The sequence below is a fragment of the Aptenodytes patagonicus genome, chromosome 7 (assembly GCF_965638725.1).
Source record: "Aptenodytes patagonicus chromosome 7, bAptPat1.pri.cur, whole genome shotgun sequence".
Taxonomy (NCBI): Eukaryota; Metazoa; Chordata; class Aves; order Sphenisciformes; family Spheniscidae; genus Aptenodytes; species Aptenodytes patagonicus.
In genome coordinates, this window is record NC_134955.1 from 5,334,374 (window position 1) to 5,354,235 (window position 19,862).

The 19,862-nt window shown below is 39.5% G+C and overlaps 1 protein-coding gene across 3 annotated transcripts in view; it reads left to right on the top strand.

Moving 5' to 3' along the window:
* The window catches only part of NELL1 (neural EGFL like 1), a 299,478-nt gene that overhangs the window by 271,245 nt on the left and 8,371 nt on the right, over positions 1-19,862 (top strand). Inside the window, exons 16-17 of one of the 3 annotated variants that reach the window (XM_076343825.1) lie at positions 9,054-9,194; positions 18,218-18,411. In XM_076343825.1, the coding sequence (XP_076199940.1) occupies positions 9,054-9,194; positions 18,218-18,411 (335 nt within the window). The remainder of the gene's footprint in view (positions 1-9,053; positions 9,195-18,217; positions 18,412-19,862) is intronic. The other 2 variants (XM_076343826.1, XM_076343827.1) reach the window with 2 other exon arrangements.

Sequence of the window (19,862 nt, forward strand, 5' to 3'; positions counted from 1 at the left end):
AGCTCTGATGAACCAATTTGCAGCCTGCATCCAGTTTACTTTAGCAGTTTTCTTTGGAGTGAGCATTCCTTCTGAGACAGAATCACAGAATGACAGAATGGCTGAGGTTGGGAGGGACCTCCGGACATCATCTTGTCCAACCCTGCTACTCAGGCAAGGCCATCTAGTGCCCGTTGCCCAGGACCATGTCCAGATGGCTTGTGAGTATCTCCAAGGATGGAGGCTCCACCACCTCCCTGGGCAGCAGTGTGCCAGCACTCAGTCACTCTTATGGTAAAAAAAAATGTGTTTCCTGATGTTCAGAGGGAACCTCCTGTGTTTCAGTTTGTGCCCATTGCCTCTGGTCCTGTCACTGGGCACCACTGAAAAGAGCCTGGCTCTGTCCTCTTTGCACCCTCCCTTTGGGTGTTTATATGCATTGGTAAGATCCCCCCGGAGTCTTCTCCAGGCTAAACAGTCCCAGCTTTTTCAGCCTTTCCTCATATGTGACATGCTCCAGACCCTTAATCACCCTTGTGGCCCTTCATTGAACTCTCTTCAGTATGACCATATCTCTCTCGTACTGGGGAGGCCAGAACTGGACTCAGCACTCCAGGTGTGGCCTCACCAGCACTGAGTAGAGGGGAAGGATCACTTCCCTCAACCTGCTGGCAATACTTTGTCTAATGCAGCCCAAGATACCATTCGCCTTCTTTGCAGCAGGGTCACCTTGCTGGTTCGTGTTCAACCTGGTGTCCACCAGGACCCCCAGGTCCTTTTCTGTCAAGCTGCTTTCCAGCTGGTTGGCCCCCATCAACTATTTTATTTTAACATATATCCCCATTAGGCAATTCTTCTCAAATTTTGTGATCTCGGCAAAGAATGTGCAACTCTAATTGCAGCATGCCAAAATCAATTGTCAAAAATATTTTTTTATTCTGGTTGATATATTAATCTTATTATTAGGTTTTTAATGTATTTGGCCACGCAGATTATCTGAAACGTAATTCTGCAATCTGTAATGTTTCTAGTATGATCTTACCAGTTATTGTAAATTAAACGAATCTGAATTTACAGCAGTTATGCTTTGAACTGGCTTAAAGCAGCTTTGTGCATAAAAATACTGTGCTGTTAAGGAGGGGGATTTGAACTACTTTTTTTTTTTTTAAATCTACATAATCCTAGCTGTGTAAGAGTATACTTCTGTGTGCTGAGGGCTTCATTGATTACAGTCTGTTGACATGATAGACCTCTCCTGTTGATCTTGTTCTCTCATTTTATTCTAGTATGCGTATCTAATATTCTGAGTAGCTGCTCATGTATAATATATGCAGATACAACTCCAGTATCACAATTTAATTGAATTAGTAATCAGGGATGAAGATATTGAACGTTCTTCGAAAAGAAAGCCCACATTCATGGGTCATGAGGGGAGTGGAGGTTGGCCTTGCCTCTGTCTGGTTATTCGAGAACATCTTTATAGCGAATAGAGAAATGGTGACCTAAATGACAGGACAGTGGACTGGAATTACAAAACTGAGGAGCTTCTCGCACGTTGGTTTGGGCAACTTTGGGCAATTCACTGTATCTCTCTGCCTTAGTTATCTCACCTGTAAATTGCACGTGATATCTCTCTATTGTGCTGTAGAAAATGTTATAAACTGATTAAATAAATACCACTGTACTAGTGGTCTGCAGTTGAGTTTCTCTACAGAAATGCTACCAGATTGAGTTACGTGGGTAACCTTAGCATGGAGATCACACGCTATTTCTACCTAAGTAGGTAGAAAAAGAATAAATTCAGGGTCCTGACAAAGTGCTCTGGTATGTTTAGGAAGAGCGTGATGTCATGAGAGTACGAGAGGAGCATTCCTGGAGAACTGTGGGATACTGCCAGCAGGTACGAGGTGCTAGTAGGCAATGAGCTAAACTTTTGTCCTGAAGTTGTGAGGCATCAGTCCGGCAGTGCTTGGAGTTTGCAAGCAGGCTCTTTTGAACTATGTGTTCCTCGCACCTCCCTCCAAGCCAGCTATTGTCAGTGATAGGACGAGAGGAAATGGCCTCAAGTTGCGCCAGGGGAGGTTTAGATTGGACGTGAGGAAAAATTTCTTGACTGAAAGAGTGGTTAAACATTGGACCAGGCTGCCCAGGGAAGTGGTTGAGTCCCCATCCCTGGAAGTATTTAAAAGACGTGTAGATGAGGCACTTAGGGACATGGTTTAGTGGGCATGGTGGTGTTGGGTCAACGGTTGGACTCGATGATCTTAGAGGTCTTTTCCAACCTCAATGATTCTATGATTCTACATCAAGCATGATGGCAGTATCCTTACAAGACATAGGAAGAGCCCAGATACAATAAACATTGGGCTAATAGCCCTGCTGTTTTCAGGATGATGTAATTTGAAAGACGTTGACCACAGGCCTCAAATTTGACAGAAAGTCTCTGCCTCAGTTTGAAACTTAACCTACTAATTGTGAAGTCAGTCTATTTCTGGCTTGTAGAGTGATAATTAAAATCCTGTTTGCAACAAACTCCAATGCAATACTAAATATGAAATAGTTCTCCACCCTGCCTAGTATATTGCTGCCATGCTTTCCACTGAGCAGTCTGGCTGCAATTCTTATTTCCTACATCACCCAGCAATCTTTAAATATGAGAATAAAACCCTCTTGTTTCAGCTCCAGTATTGTGAATTGACATTTATTTGGACCGTCCAGGACCTTTAGGTTGCGTGCTCCAAATATGCTGCATATTTAGCACACAAATAGACGAATCTGAGGGTGCGAGAGACATGCACTAAACTGGTAGAGACATCATCTTGGAGTGTGTATTAGAAATGAACTGCAGTAAAAAATTAGATGTTATATATTAAAAGAATTAATCTTAAAAATCCTGGGACAACTAGTCTGTGTTATTATTCTGATACCAATTTAATTCCATTTATTATTGTTAAACTCATCATTCTAAATTTGCACATGAGTTTCAGATGATTAAAAATCTTGATAACACCAATCCAGAATTATACAATACAGCATTTTACAGCTGTTCTGTAATTATAATGAGTGGTGGGCACACCTTTCATCCCTGAAAGCCATTTAGTACCATTAAACTGTTGCATGGGTTTGATTATTCATGAATTTGAGTTGTATTCGCTATCTCAAGAAATTGAAAGTTTTATTGTTTACTGCTGTGCCCTCAAAATAGAAAAATGGACCAAAGCCTGTACCATTTATTCAGGCGAAACTATTTCTGCCTGAGAAGGAACTGCAAAGGCCAATATAAATACAATGCAATTAAAATCAGTCTGTGAAAACAGCCGTGACTGCAGAGGAGAGAGAAATATGTTATTTGGTGCTGGTTGTTTGCCAAAAATCTCCTAATGAGTTAAAATGAAAGCAATTAAAAAAGAGGCTAAATGTCAAGGAAAAATTTCCTGAGCAACTATTCCAAAGCCTGCTACTGGCTTCAGTCAGAGAGAGGGGGAATCGGTGTCACCTGAGACACTTACAGCTATGAGACAAGAAATTGATGATTAAAAATGTCAGTAGACAGGGCTCAGACAGATGTCTTTCCTGTCCTTTCTGATTTTCAGTATCTCTGTAGTCTTAAGAAAGAACTGGCCCCATGAGATTGAGCGACAGCCATAAGTCATTATTCAAATGTAACTAAATTATACAGTTATCTGTGTTCTTCTAAGTTGCCATTTGTTTAATAGCTAAATTGCTGTATCGTTGCTGTATCGTTGGTATTCCAGGCACGCTGGGTTGTAAACCTGTGACAAGGTCAGAGTGTTGTAGCCTCTTCTACTTTGCACTGGGAAGATCTAGCAGACTTTAAGGGTGGCCGTTGTCGACGTATTTCTGCTTTGTATTGCATATGTTTAAAAATAAATGCAGGCCCTTCTTGATAACTGTAGCAAACTGTCAAAGCTAATGTAGAGATTTAATAGTATAGCCAATATAAGAGTTAATAACAAAGGATAAAATTCAGCCTTTATATAAGTTTATGTAAAACAGTAGAATTATTATTTGCTTAGATCAACTGAATTTGGCATAAAGGTAGGCAGGTGGGAGATTTTTTTTAGAGAGAGAAAGAGAATTTTTCATCTCTGCTCATCCAAAGTAGTTGTCTTTGCTTTCAGGTTTTATTTGAAGTAGTCGAATGACTCCTTTACAGCGGGGAAGCTGTTTGCATAGTGCTGTCAGTGACATCCCTTTCTTGCTATCTCTGTCTCCTGGAAGTGAGGCTCATGCCAGAGTAGGAGATGAGAAGAGGCTGTATTTTACGTAGAATTTATGCCTCAGTTGACTGGGTGAATTTTTCTGGTGTTTTTATGTTGAAGAAAAATGCTCTAAGGTGGAAAACAAAGCTGTAATGCTCTGGAGTTAACTGTCAGGGTACGCCTGTAATTCAGGAAGCTTGAGACCTGCGTGATCCTTTCTTGTTAGTACATGCTTTTCCTGCTTTTAGGTCTCCTGATCAACAGAGCGCTAAAGATAAGGATCTTAAATTTTTTGCATGAAAAAGAGCACAGAAAGAGTTTGATGAACAGACACTTTTATAATAAAACTCTTCTGTCTCATTGAAACTGTAGATTGCTAGCTATTACATGACGCTGAACAGTTTTCCTTTCAGTATTATCACACAGTGACTTAAATGTGATGAGGCATTAGAAAAGATTGAATTATTTTAATTTTACTTTTTGACTGGGTTCTGAAGCCACTGTGTTTTATTTTGAGGTAAATTATCCTATTTATCTTGTCTGCATAAATACCTTTATGAATAATGCAAGAAGCTGGGATGGTAAAAGTAAAAATTACAGACCTGACCTTAAAGGACAAGGATTAACATCCTGCAAGAGCGTATTCAAAACCAACTGGTGCCTTTCTTCTACAAGACAGAAATGTGCCATTTTTGAGCTTTTGCAAAGCCATTATAGTGGAGTGTTGCCAGATCCATTAACAGTACTGTAGTAATGACAGTTAAATAACCGAGTGGGGTAAAAGTAGGCAATGGAACGGTCTGTGCAAGATCTCCTGTTCCATGGACACTGTAAGAAGGCTTGAATGAAAAAACGGTAAAAACAGTTCCATGGGGGTAAGAGCAGCGATGGCTTATGTTGAATTGCAGCTAGAAATGAAAAATATTACACTTAATGCAAAGGTAGTGCAGATATTTAGCTGAAGACTACAGAAGCAAATTAAGGTTATGGGAAATTTTCAGTTCCCAAGGAAATACTAAATTGGCCGTTTCTCACAAGCACTCTGTTTCAGACTGTCTAGCTATTAACGCAGATATACAGAAAGCCCATACAGATTTGTGAGTCGGTGAATGTGTTTTCGCTGACTTTCGTGAGTATGGCGTAGCCGTGTGGGATGGCAAGGTGCAGGTTGTGCGTGTGAAGACTCGGGCTCCTCCATCCATGGCGGGATGCTGTGAGAAGGCAGAGCCTGGAGCCCTGAGAGCCGTGTGCTCGCTCTGCTGCCAGGAGCATTGAGGGCAGGCAAGACCTCAAGTATGGGAACACAGCCAAAAAATGTCCACCCGTTGTTTCCTCTGGCCTGTGTCGTTACAGAATTTCTGATTGGGTTTTTCTGTGCTCCTTTGAAGAATGATTATAACTTTTGTACTGTTTTCACTCTCAGGTCAGAAGTATACACTTTCATTTCAGTTTAACATAACTTTATGAAGAAAGTGTATATAGCACATTCTGGTAAGCATCTGCACACAGAAAACAAACATACAAAAAAAAAATAGTGCATGTATAGCTCAAATTCTGTAGCAAAACCCCAAACCAGGCTTTGATAGAAAGATTTTCATCCTGAGGTGAGTATGCAAATATGGTGCTAGGATTTAAAGATGGAAAAGCAAAGATGAAGAAAGGTGGATGGATTCTAATTCCCTGAACTGGCCATTCTGTATAGCAACGTCTTCCTATGCAGAAAAAGTCCTCAAAAAGGTGTTTTCAAAAGCCATCGTATGTCCAGATGGAAATGATCTATTAGGTGAACTAAGTAATGTCACAGTAAATGATACACCATTTTACAAAGCTGTTGTTTGCAGTTTCCTCTTGGTATTATGAGCATCTTAAATCATTCTGAATTTCTAAAACAAATCCATAATATTTTCCTATACCTGCAGAGATATGTTTATACATCTGCCACAGATAATGCACGAGACCACAGGAGAAGCTTACAGACCTAATCATATTTTCTCCCCTTTTGCTCTTTATGTACATCATTTTAAGCATGCAAATAAGAAACTGCAATGTATTAGACAAATGGAGAAGCCGCTAATGGGTTTTCCCTGTTTATACCACTCCTCATGCATATTGTATGACATGGTGCTGCTAATGACGTGTTGCCGAAGGAATGCTAACTTGCTGCAGAAGCATGGGAAGGGTTGCTTCCCCATTCCCCTCCCCGCACCGTCAGCCCAGCCCATCTCCAGCACGCGCATACGCACACGCATGCAGGAGACGGTTGGGCTGAGGAGCGAGGAGGAGTGCTGAGTTTAACCTGAAAAGGAGAGGAGCAGGGCACCTCCCGTGAGCTGGAAATGGCTCTGGGAGCAGGGACGTAGTGGTAGGGAGCAGAGCTTGAAGGATTTTTTTACTAGTTGCTTCTGCATCAATGGCGTTTTTCGTGGCAGATTTTCCCAAAGCAGCCCGCGCAGCACCTCCTTTTCCCTTGCCCTCTGTCCCTGGCGTAGGTAGGACAGTGCTGGTGTAACTCCACTGGTTTAAGGAGATCAAGGAAGTAAAGGAAGAACCTCTACAACTGAAAGAGTCCTGTTTTCCCAGCTCTGCCGGTTTAAGAAGTTGGTTTGTGTCTCCCTAAACGTCAGTGGACAAAAGCTATAGACACGTGTGGTACTGCCACAATAAAGTCATCTAGTCTTGAAGTAGTTCCATGTATTACTGACATAATCTAGAGAGACTCTCACACTGATGCTCCTCTTCTTCCATTAAGTAAACTGCTGCTTAGTTTTGGTATCCTGGCAGACAGGCTTTCTGAAAAGTAATCCACCAGTCAATTAGTAACCTATACCGTGAGCCTAAATCACATACACTTTCAAAAGGGCTCAAGTTTAGAAATTAACTTTAGGAAAACTCTATTGATTTTGTAAACTAAAAATGTAAAATTGAATGGATAGAGGTCCAGTACAGGACTGACCCGAGGAAGCAGTCTTTCAACAGGATCGCTCTTGATTCAACACTAGGAGAGAAGAAAGCAAGAAGGATTCATTTGCAATTGACCTGCAATAGCAAAGTCATTCCGTTTCCAAATAGGATTAAACTTGTTCCATCAGCCATGACATGTGAAAAGATCATGGTTATAAATTCCATTTGCTGTAATGAATTGAAAGTGTCTGAATTTGCAAGCAGCACTCATCGTTGATGGACAGCTAGATTTGTGCAGTGTTTTAACACTGAAATTAGCTTCTACAAAGTAAAAAGTACAGAAAAGGTGGCAGCAGTGACAGATTTTAAAGCATTAAAAAATAGACTTTATTGTTAGATGGAAGCCGAATAAAGCTAGAAATAAATACTGGTTATAACCCTGTTATGCAGATAGCTTGCTTCTTTCTTGAGCGAGGGTGAACACAAAACTGGTAAAAGGCATTTGTTTAGGTTTCTCAGCCATATTTCAACAAGAATAAATATTGTTGCTTAAATGAGGAAAAATTGAACTTTTCTATGGTACTGCTTGTAAGATGTAAGAAAATGGAATTCTGTTGAAGGATACTTCATTCAAATCGATTTCAACGTACATCAGCACGACTCCACTGCAGTCCATGAAACCATATTGGTGTATGTACTTTGTAAATTGAGATAAAAGCTACACTCTGTGGTTACTTAATAACCTTAATTCAGTCTTGCATCAGGATCATGAGACATTTGTACTTTGCTTGCAGAACTAAATGCAGTTTCAAAACCTGTTTTCCCCAAATTTTTTGTGTTTGGTGTATACAACTTTATGCATATTTTAAATGTGCTGATTGCCAAGAAAAAAACTCAGTGGGTGAAAATGGCTAATATTTGTGAATAATTTGAGGTTCATTTTAATTGATAAGGTACCCAGCTGAAAACTGTCCAAGATTAAAAAAAAAAAAAAAAAAGCTTGAGCTAAACAGAGGACTGAAAATATAATAGCTTCTTAAATTACCACAAGGTTAACATATAATTAATTTGCTAATTTTAATTACAACCCTACAAAATGTGCTGGAAAATGCTCAAAGGGGAGAAGCAGCCAGGTGCCAGCCGCGATTAACCAAGGTTACTAGCAATTACAAGGTCTCTATTAACCATGTTACAGAAATTTTTAAAACTCCTTTATAAAACCAGCGCATTTATTGAAACTCAGCAGGGTATTCATCTTGCTGTACCTTTCCATTGCTACAGACTTGCTGTCATTTGCCTCGCTCTTTTCCAGCTAAATGTTTTATTGCAGCTGAAACATGGACTGCTTTTTCTGTTTGTCACACATGGTTATATATATAGTAGGTATTTATTTTGATCATATAAACAAAAGAGATTAACTGTTGTTTGCCAAGTGCTCTGAGCACCTTAAGTGCCAGATAGCTGCCAATATCACAGCTGAACCCTGGAAACGCAAATCCTGAAGAAAATGCTTTTTCTTTCCAAGGTGTCCTGGACATGCAGTTTGTAAAGCAGGGATATCGCTGAAACTGCCTTTTCAGTGGAGAACCTGCTCTGCAATGCTTTATATGCACAGACAAATGTAACTGCTGAGTTAAAAAACCCAAACAAATAACAAAAAAATCCGCATGTTTGCTTTGCATTTTAAACAAATCGTGGTGTAAACAAATGTCTTGTATGTATCAAATTCTGTGATGTGTTATTGTTCTTTTTTATTGTTGTTATGTGAATCATGTTTTAAGTGTCTGTTGTTTGGAACCATAATAAACCTTGATCCATCTATTAAAGGAAGATTTTTAAAAAACAAAAACAAACAAAAACACCCAACAACATTAAAAAAAAAAAAACAACAAAGCATTGGTGTCAAAGGAAATTAATTTCCTGGCTGGCTTGTGTTTTTCTCTGAGGCAGATATTGATGAGTGTGCAGAGGGCATCATTGAGTGTCACAACCATTCACGCTGTGTTAACCTCCCAGGGTGGTACCACTGTGAGTGCAGAAGCGGTTTCCATGACAATGGAAGCTATTCTCTTTCCGGGGAGTCCTGTGTTGGTAAGCAATGATCAGCATAGTGCTTTTTTTCCTCCTTCTGCATGGTGTTATAAAGTGACTATTGAGACACTGTCCTGAGCAGTTACTGTGTTTAAGGCTAAAATGAGAATGCAAGGAGCGTGTCTGTGTTTGTCAGCATCCCCAGTCACGTAGCGTGGGTGCTAGTTCAAGACGCGTCACATTTTTGAGTGGTTATTACAGCAGGGAGGCAGTCGGAGAGCCAAAGTGTGACTTACTGCGCTTTGCCATTTATCATAGTAAGTTGCTGTAAAATCTGAAGTAAAAGTAGGCTTTCTGGGGAGCATAATAGGCCACAAAAGGGGAAGAGCTGGTTTTCCATTTTCAAATTTCAGCAGAGCAATATGAGAACACGTTTGGGGTATGTCTGTGTTGCTTTGATTTGTTTGTTTTGCATTGTTTGGCATCTTCATAATTTTACTTTTAGAATTATGCGAACAGCATCAATCACTGTATGCACCATATTTGCAGGATAAAGCCCTAAGAGCATGAATGGAGAGGAATTTTTAGAGGGTGCAGGGGAGTTTGTCGGTTGTTTCTATGGGAGGACAAAGGATGAGGCTCCATGAGGATTTAGTGCTGGTTCTTGCAATCTGGGTGCCCTCGACTCAGCTGTAAGACTTTGTGTGCCACTACAGCAAGTAAGCAGTAATAAAATCATAGTGAAGATGGTAATTGTGGCTTACCTCTGCCTTACGATTTTTCCACCTCTTTACTTATCCTCAGAAGCCCTATACACAATTTCTATATGATGTTTTATCAGATGAGTTTAAAACTATTTAGAAAGGATCCCATTTTAACTTCTACAGAGATACAGATCAACTTCTCATAGTTCTACGTCCTTTCTTTGGAATTTCAGTTATTTCATCTCTACTCAGTTCTATGAATTTCCCATAAAAGCTTTTCTGCTTCTTCTGTAAAAGACTTTTTTTTTAACACTGTAAATTTCCTTTATTATGTCCATAGGTGCAAAGGGCTCTTTCTAAGATCTTTTACAAATTTTGGCTATTACAAGTCCTTGGGATAAGATAGCATCGTGATTTAAAAATGCAGAGGAACAATAATTATTTTCAAAACCGATATTTTGTAGATTGTCCAGCTACATTAGCTTTTTACACATTGTCCTAAGCTGACGGGGAGCTCAATAAAATCACAGCAGTGAACTTCATTGCGGTGGCTGTGGTTAAAAAAAAAAAGAAAAAAAAAAGGCAAATTTTACAGCATTTCGTGACTTAATAAATAAAACACCACGTGAAAGTCATGTATTTCTAAACAGATTCCCAAATGTTAAGAGTTATCCTCTGGTTTCTTTAAATACTGTAAAAGGAATGACGGAGAGAGCGATGTTGAAAATACTTGCTTTGTGAGAAGTCAGAGCAACGTGACAAAAACCTTCAAAAAGCCCCGAGGCAACTGGGGATAGGGGGCATTTGTAGCACTCCTGATGCCTGCCTGTACTGCTTGCGTGGGGAACCCCATCCCTTGCCAGGCTGACCTGACGAAGCTATTTTGGGACGAAAAAGATCTAAGGCTGAGGCTGGTCTCAGGAGAAGGCAGGTGCATAGGCAAGACTGTGGTTTCGAATGGCCCATAGCTAGGCTCGGTTGCTGAAAAGGTCCGTATTGCTGCATTGCATCGCTATTAAAAGGAAGGGCACTTGGCTACCTCACAGCAAAAAGGAGCCCAAAACGTTCTGTATTCTGTGGAGACTGAAGGGATGAGTTTTCGTGAAAACAAACTGCCCTCATTTTGACCTGCGCAGCATGCTGGAAGGTCGTAAGGTGAGGTGCTCATCTTGCCATATGCAAGTTGTAAACAGAATGTGAAATAGTGGGGTTATTGTAACTAAATAGCTTTTCTGAACCATCTGCTGCAGGGTACCAGTGAGGAAGAGAACAAACCAGTTTATTTTATTTCATTATACTGGTTAACCAATTAAAAATTAATTGAAAGATTCTGCTAACCCATATTGACAAAGCAATTTCGAACTGTGATGTTTATTTTAAAGTGCAACAAAGAATTGGTTGAAATGACAGAGAGATAACACTACACATTCTAGCTAAAACTCAGTTTCTTGAACACTGACTGATCACTTTACAGAGCTTGTTTGCATGGTGGAATATTTAGAGTCAGGGCCAGACTCATTCCCTCTATTTCAGATAAAGGAAGGTTCATCAGCTTTGCAACAGCGTTTTGTCCTGGCATATTTTACAGACCGTATACTGAAATCCTAGTGTGTACCTGAGGTGGCTTTGGGCCATTGCCCTTCAGTATGTTTTGAAACGTTTCTTCTTCGTCTGTGAAGGACAAAACTTGGAGACCAATTAATAGGCTAAGAACACAAGTAAAAACAGATTAAACCTTCCCCCACAAAAAATAATAATAATGATAATAACATATAAAAATCATAAGGCAGTGGGAGGGAGCACTCAGCTCTGACAGATTGCCCAAAGCCCAGGCAGCCGGTTGCTTTTGCTGGATGCATTTGTGTATCTATTGGTTTACCCCCTTTCCCTCCATTTATACGTAGGTGGTCTTGGAGCTGAGTCATTGCTTGCCGTGTCTCTGCAGTGCTTGCAGAACATTTAAAAAAATAACATCTATTTGAGAAGCGTTGTGATACCTCAGTGCTTCTAAAAGCTTTATTCTCATTGACTATGAGAAAACAGGTGAGTTTGTCACCTGGCAAGGGACAAATGTGTAAATCAATGGATGTGGCAGGGAAGGTCATCATATTGCACCAGAGCTTGGGTAATAAGGGTGTATGATTTAGCCAGGCCACTTCAAGCTTGGGAAAATTCTTTTATTGCTCAAAATATCAGCCGAAGGCAGCTTTGAAAAGGGAATATATTTCCATGGACATCCAAGATATCAGCTTCATAAGGTGATGGTGAGCAGGCTCAAATTAAGAGAATGTAGTTTAATTTCCAGCAGTAGCGTTTTTATGACGCACTGGCCTTTCACTATATGTTATTAAGACTACTACTTGCAGACAAAAGACAACTGCTGTACTAAGTGGCTACCAAAGTTTGCTTGGCAATTAAAACATGTAGGCTATAGTTGCTAGGTTGGGTTTTTTTTCCTTTTTTTAATAGGAGCTTTGCTACACTTTAAGGTAAACAAACAAAAATACTTCATAGAGAAGTATGAGTTGTCATATGATACATACCCCGGTATTAACTACTTTCTACTGATACCACATTGAAGCAACTGGCATACATTGTTTTTTCCCTGCACCAAGTACCTGTTGCCAAATACTGCTACCTCATAAGGTAATCATTGAATAAACCCTCACCACTGAATTTTCAGTGATAACCTTTAAGATTATCAGAACCAAAAGAAGGGAAAAACTGGCAAAGAAATGCTGCATTCTGGGAAGTTAATAGCGTCCCACAAAGCTCGCTCCTATCTACAACTGAAAAATAAAAGCAAATTAAATTATACTTTCTAATCCCCATCTCTCTTTAAGTGAGATGCTTCCATTCTGTAGAGAGCTGTTCAGACCCTGGAGTGCAGAGTTCCTGATTCCATTTTTTTCACGACGTTTCGTGTTTCTGGGTCTCTACATTGTGACTTGCAAGCACAGAAGGAAGAACAACCAAGGCAGCAGTCCCTGTCAGTTGTTGATTTTTTTATTTTCTTTAAGAATCAGTGCAAAGTTTGTAGGGAAGCTTAACACGGATCCTCCTCCTACCAGAAAACCACAGGATTCACCACGTATTTCATCCTGAAAGGTTGCGTAGCTAGACCTCACTGCGGGGTTAGGGTAGCTGTGGGGAAATGAAAGCTGGAAAAAGGTAGGAGTCAGCAGCTTGTGAGAGAAAACTCCACACGTGTTAGGCTCCCACAAAAGTTGGGTGCAGCAATGCTTGAGGGTCAAGTCTGAATGGGTTTAAAATCAATTCCTGAAGCTTTCATATACTCCATAGTATGCTGCAGTGTTGTCTGTTACCTAGATTAGAAAGTAAGAGGAAAGGGGGTTTGTTCTTTGTTTATTTTGCCCCCTTTCTGTGTCAAACAAGAAGCTAGACCCATCCTTTGAAAATCTTCCTATATGCCTGAGAATTGCTTTTCTATCTATTGTTAGGGAAGTGGTACTTAGACAGAAAGGTTTGTGTATGGTACAGAGTATCCAAGACCAACTCTAGAACCTGCCGTTTTACAACTTTCTTCTGTTCTGCTCATAGAATTTCTTAAAGCTTATAATATCAGTCTCTGTCTGTGGATTTTATCCTGCAAAATAAAAATTATCTTGCTTACTTTCCATTTAGTAAATTCTGATTCTTGTATTCTGAGAGAAAGTTTTGTTACACGTCTTCAAGGTAATTGTGTTTAGTCATTTCTGTATTTCTAGAAAGCATTAATAATTCCTGTATTCAGAATCTGATTTACTATGCAATGTTCTTTAATGCCATTACGTCTCTATAGAGTAAAAGTACTACCATAAAATATTTTCTAACTAAAAATGAATCTGTTTAGTGATTTTTTAATTTTTTTTTTCAAAGATGAGTCCAAATCACTTTCTTTGAGTTAGAAAAAAGGTGAATACATTAAGTGACAAGTTGCCTGTGAAAAATGGTATGTCAAAACAGTGTTTAGTTAACTTGTACATACATTGGTTTGGGAGCCCAGCATACATTTTTCATGTTAACATTATACTGTAATGGTTTAATGTACCATAACAGTTAAAATTAGCACATTAGTAGGGTTCTTTCTTCTGCAACAGCTTATCATGATATTACAGAGCACCACACTGCACGACTTGCTTGCACACATTTATTAAGGTGCTATAGAAAAGTCATACCATTAAAACCTGAATAGCCTTGAAAACTAAGAAATGAAGTAGCTAGGGATTGGTTTAAAATTTCAGTGAAACCAAGTTAATGAACTTGTGTTGATATGTACAGTCATGCTTGTCTTCTACCCCATTCAAATACAGTGGCCATGGGACCTCTCATAATATCTGAGGCAAATTACTTCTCATTACAGCCAAAAAGGATGGAAAAGGAAATTGTATCTCAGGGGATTATTCTGTTCCATTTTGATTCTGATTTCTTGTCTGCCCACGTTACCAAGCTATCTTTATGTACTTTGAGAGTATAGTGGGAAATGAGCATGTCTTGGATGGTTTGCTTGCTTTCTTTTCCCATCCACAAAATGTGACTAGTTGCATTGCGGCTAAAATACATATGATTAGGTACTTGTTGCCATACATTTGTTTAAAGAAGCACAGATTGGGAGCGTTTGAAGAGTGAAGACCTTGATCAGTTTTATGATAGTCCTGTGCAATGTTTGAGGTGGCATGTCTCAGCAACAGTCGCTTTGCTGTTGGCTATATGTTGTTGATAGAAAATATCATAAGGCTAGCGTTACAAGCAAGTGTCTGATTATGGTCATTTCCACTATATCCCCACTTTTCCTTGAAAAGGAACTGTGTGGAGCGGGGAAGTAAAGCTCTGTCACTTTTACTTGGGTTAATTAGTAGTTTATGCCACAGATTATCTCAATATAACGAATAAGATTGCAAAGTCCTATTCCAGGTGTGAAAATGAGATTGCTTTCACAGGTTGACAGGATGCATGAAAGAACTAATCCCCCCAAAAGTCCAGACAGACATCTTGTTCTTGTGTTAAACATAGGGAAAGACTATGGAGTCTCCTTGCTATTTCACATATGTACTTGGCCATTGTTCTTAAAACTTGCTTGATTTATAAATGAATATTTCATCTTCTTCCTACCTAGTGTTGTTATAATGGGAAATAAGATTTGTGTACAGTTTTGCTTTGCCCATCATTAAATGTTCCAGCTTGGGGCCCGCATCTCTGAGAGCAGTTGTGGAAAAGCAAATGAAACCTGAGGAGGGTGTGGGGAATTTGAGCTGAGCAAGGATTTGAATAATATAAAAATAATCTATATGCAAGAGTCTTATCATACAATTTTCATATTCATTAGAAGATTGTTTTGGGCATGTTCAGAATTTTAAACTAGGCTAGTTTTTCAACACCTAAGTAGACACATTGATTCCTGTAGTTGAGAGAAATTTCACACTAAATATGGGTACTTTCTTCCATGTTTTGCGTAGCCACCTACATGCTGATCTCATCTCAATATGAGCAAGTCCATTTGATCTCCATTAAACCGAAATACTTTCTTGAGCTAACGATATGGGAGAATTTGTCTGGGTTTTTTTCCTTCCCCACCCCCCAATCTGGTTTGAGCCTGAAAGAGTGAAAGGGACAAAAACATGTTACGCTTATAACTTCTTTTCCTCAAGTTACTGGGAACGCTGGCTGTTTGTTCTGACTTTTAGAAATACAATCAGCGACAAGAAAAAACTGCCAAAGGGATGTTCTCAGAAAATTAGCTCTATTAAAAGTTCAGCTGGAAATGAGTGCAGTGTCCAAGCCTTTTATATTTGATTAATGACTAAAACTTTTAAATAATAAATGCCATAAAATAATAAGAAACCATCATTTGCATAAAGAACGAAAAAAATGAGCAAACTGAGTAGCAATTAGGAGTTTATGTTCATGCTATGTTACTCAGTTTTGCTTGATTGGTTTCTTTGTCAAGAAGTCCCATTTACCAGTTTGGGCTGCTCCTAACGGGAGCATCCTTTTTATGTGTGCTAAACGGAGAACAGCAGTAGCAGTACGTAAATAAGGTGTTCTTCCCTTTTGGATATGTATAACAGATTAAGTTGGCTTTGTGCAGTGTGAACAGGTCTGTACTATTGAGAATATGAATAATGTTAGTTTCTATAATTGCTAACATCTGGCTTTCCATAAATCTGTTAAATTACATGGAAACAGAATTAGATTTCTGTGTCATAAGTAAACCAATTACATGGAACTCTGTAGGCAATATGGCTTTATATTAATCTGTGAAATCCTTTTAGTTTTGAACTGTGAAAGCTACCCTTCTAACCTGCACTGTGATCCTGCTACATCCTATATATATGCTATTCAAGGAGCCCTTAATATGGTGGGGAAGAGAATATTGGGGATACTTGGTGAAATCATCAGACAAAGCGAATGCTTCATTTATACCTTTGTCTTCAACATAAAATACAAGTCAAACTCTATTGAAAGGAAAATAGGGTATTTTTAAGAATACTTTAAGTCTTGCAGTAGCTGTTTGGGTATAATTCATTTTCATACCAGTTCATTCGTAGCTCTCTTCATGTCACTCTTCATGGTTTTTACCTCCTCTGATACTCTGGCAATTGTTAAACAATGAACTACAAGTTTTAATTTCTCTTAGTGCAGCACCTTTTACACCACTGGTAGTGGACCTTTCAAGTACTCAGTAGTGCTAAGCTATGCATTAGAGCAATAATGTTATTTTTTGGCAATTAAGACTGTCAGGGGAGCAAAACACACCATTTTTAGGGAAGTCTGACCGACGAGCAATTGAATCGTGCTATCAGGCCACTGGGAACATCTCTGACAAAGGACTGGCCCACAGGTTAGCCCAGGAGGGAAGCCCTTCTGCAGAGTAATTGCCTCCAGCTTCTCTTTTTTAAGCAGAAAGAGGAACAGCCATTTTCTGGCGGCCCAGGCCCCTGACTCAGTTGTGCAGGCTGATTTTTGCATTTGATCGAATCCAAGGGCACTACCACATTTCCACTTGTTCCTGGACTATTTATGACTTGAAATCAATTCCTGAAATCAGGGATTTTACTAACCAGGTCAGAGGGAATCTAGTGATTTGGTTGTTACAGAGAGTTTCCTTCAGCAGATTGAGAGAATTTTTAACATTTTTTAAAGTTCCGGTTTTCTGAGGAGATGACTTGGGAACTCATGGCAGTCATCCAAAAAGTAGGGCCATCACATCCCACCTAAATTAGACTTTAGGTAATTTTCTGTGTAAATTCTATTGAATTTTTAAATTTGTTGTTTTAGAAAGGAATTCAAAGTACTCTTGAGTAATATTGAACAGTTATAAATTTCACACTAGCAATTAGGTAATTTTAAATGGTGAGTGTGAGAGTCTTCCTTGTAATTTCTGAATTAATATAATAGTGTTCTGGAATTTTCGTGATAGAAACCATCACGTATTTCAAAACCAGCCTTCCTCCTGCTGTTGCTTACAGTCTTCATTGTTCGTGTTGGAACAAGGGACACCCACCAGTTTACTGGTATTTTATCTGGACAATCTGTCAATATGTTGTTTACGAACAGTCCAAAGAAATACCTGTTTTTCACAATATGCTTAAAAATCTCATGGCTTTTGCTGCAAGAAAAAGAATCCCTAGATAAATTCATATAGCATAATTATATTTTACCTTCTAAAAGCAATTTTAATGGGATACTGTAATTCACTTTTCTCTAGTGTATAATGATTTTCTTTTGTTACTTATTTCTTTGTGTCATTGCTAAATCATACTTTTCCTGTATAGCTTTGTTCTAAGACTTTTTTCCTGTATAAGGTGCCTCTGATGTCTGTCTGTATTTCCTTTTCTTTTTTCTTTTTTCTTTTTTTCCCCTTTTTTTTTTTTTGCAATTCACTTATACCTTCTAGCAATGGGAAAAGGATGCAACCGACTGATTTTAGTACAGGGAAATGTTGATCATGCTAGGAACTTATGAAGAATAGTGCACTTCTATTTTGGTGTAAAATCCAGAACTGAGAGTGATCTAATTGACAGAAAGTCACTCTGATTGTTCGCTAGTTTCCAGTCAGTGGGAAATCACTATACACCCTTGTCTGAAGGTTCAGATTCATCATTGATACACAGTTCCACTAGGTATGTCAGTCTCAGCATTTACAATTACACCTGCTGGAGATAGTTTAAGAATTTATGGTGAAATCAAAACAAACACTGAAGAATAACCTAAAAAAAAAAATCAGTGTTTAATGCCTAGCAAGTAAACATGGAAGATAGCAGAAAGAAGGCACCCTCTTCCACCAGAAAGGCAGATGAGCAATAATTACTTAATACAGAAATAAAACTTGCCCTGTGAAAAAATTGTCCAAAGCATTATAAATCTGCTGTTTTGCAGATATCGATGAGTGTGCCTTAAAGACCCACACCTGTTGGAACGATTCAGCCTGTGTGAACCTGGCAGGAGGGTTCGATTGCCTTTGTCCGTCCGGACCATCTTGCACTGGAGACTGTCCCCATGAAGGCGGCTTCAAGCGGAACGGGCAGGTGTGGACCCTGAGGGAGGACAGATGCTCCGTTTGTTCCTGCAAGGTGAGATCCAGCTGGTCTGGGTTTCAGGAGTCCTTTAATTCTTTGGGCTCATGTCAGAAACCCAATATTGCACTGCCACTGGCATTGGCAAAAATACTAGCTTAAGCCCAAAGCGTTGAGGCAAAAGGTAAGCTCTGCTGTGGGCGCTGAAGCTGTGGTGGGGAAATTCTTCTGGGAAGTTGCCTTTTTTCTTTATTTTGCACAACCACAGACACAGCTGAATAATGGCTAATCCTGCTGGGCTTCTACTGTGTCACCCCGTGGGCCAGAGCCACTCGTAGCGTGCCTTGATTGAGGGTCTTGCATTACCCTTTAACAGATTGTGCAGGCGATCAGCACGCTTACTAGAAATGTTGAAAACTCTTCAATTTCTGTTTCACATGAATATGCATCTCTCAGGACAGGTGCTGCTGTCAACCATCTTCCTGTTGATGGTGTTTCCCTTTACTTGGAATACATGTGAATTAACTGGGTGAGAAGGAAGGCCTGAGCACGGGTCAAAGTTGCAGCAGGCACTTAATTTCCTCAAGTGAGGAAGGGTGAAGGCCAGCTTTCTCCTCCTCATCCCAGACTGGCTGTGTTGGCAGCTCTCCCACTTGAGCAGTGCAGCTCTCTGCACCTTTGGAGAAGCCAGGCGTAGTATAAGTAGATCTACTTTAGAATTAACACTTAGATCAGTTTTTGTTTTTTTTTCCCCCCTGGAAATTATCAGTTCTTTTCTGAGTGTGGTAACCAAGTCAAAAGAACATTTGACTCTGCTTGCCTCATTTTCACTAGTTAAAAGAGGAATGTTGTCATTGAAATGAGAAGAATTTTAGAAATGCACCAATCTGAGAAATGGTTGGTCTTTTACGGCCGCTTTGACCTGATGCGTTCATAGCACTGGTAAAGCTGTCCTTAGACACAGCAGAACATTATTGGCCCTTGCATAAGTCTAAGTAAAATGAGATTTTGACCACTGTGAAAAGCTGAACACAGAGCATGAGAAGTGGCCTATCAGTCCCCATGTCTTAATGCTGGTGAGCCAAAGATGCATTAAAGGATTTGGGAGGGACAAGGGGGAAGAGTTGTTTTGAAGTTGCAAGAAGCTGAAAGCGTGATCATTTCTGTATTGCAATAGTATAGCAGAAGGGAAAATCAAGACTTTAGAGTGAATAGAACCCGCAAAGTACACTGCTGTTTTGGGCTTGAAAGGGAATATGTTCTTGTTAGTTGCTACATTTTTTACTTCAAGTAGACTCAAGCTCCCCAAAACGCCTTCCTGTAGAAGCTGAGTGTACAACTCCACTGAATATATATATCAAGCCTTTATTGTAATCTTGGGGAACTGGCTGGCTTATGAAAGGATTTCCAGTCAACAGCATAAACAGTTTAATATATGTGAAGACATCTGGTCTGCCTTTGCAGAATTATAACTATTAGTATTCCCATTTTTAGATTGCTTGTAATTT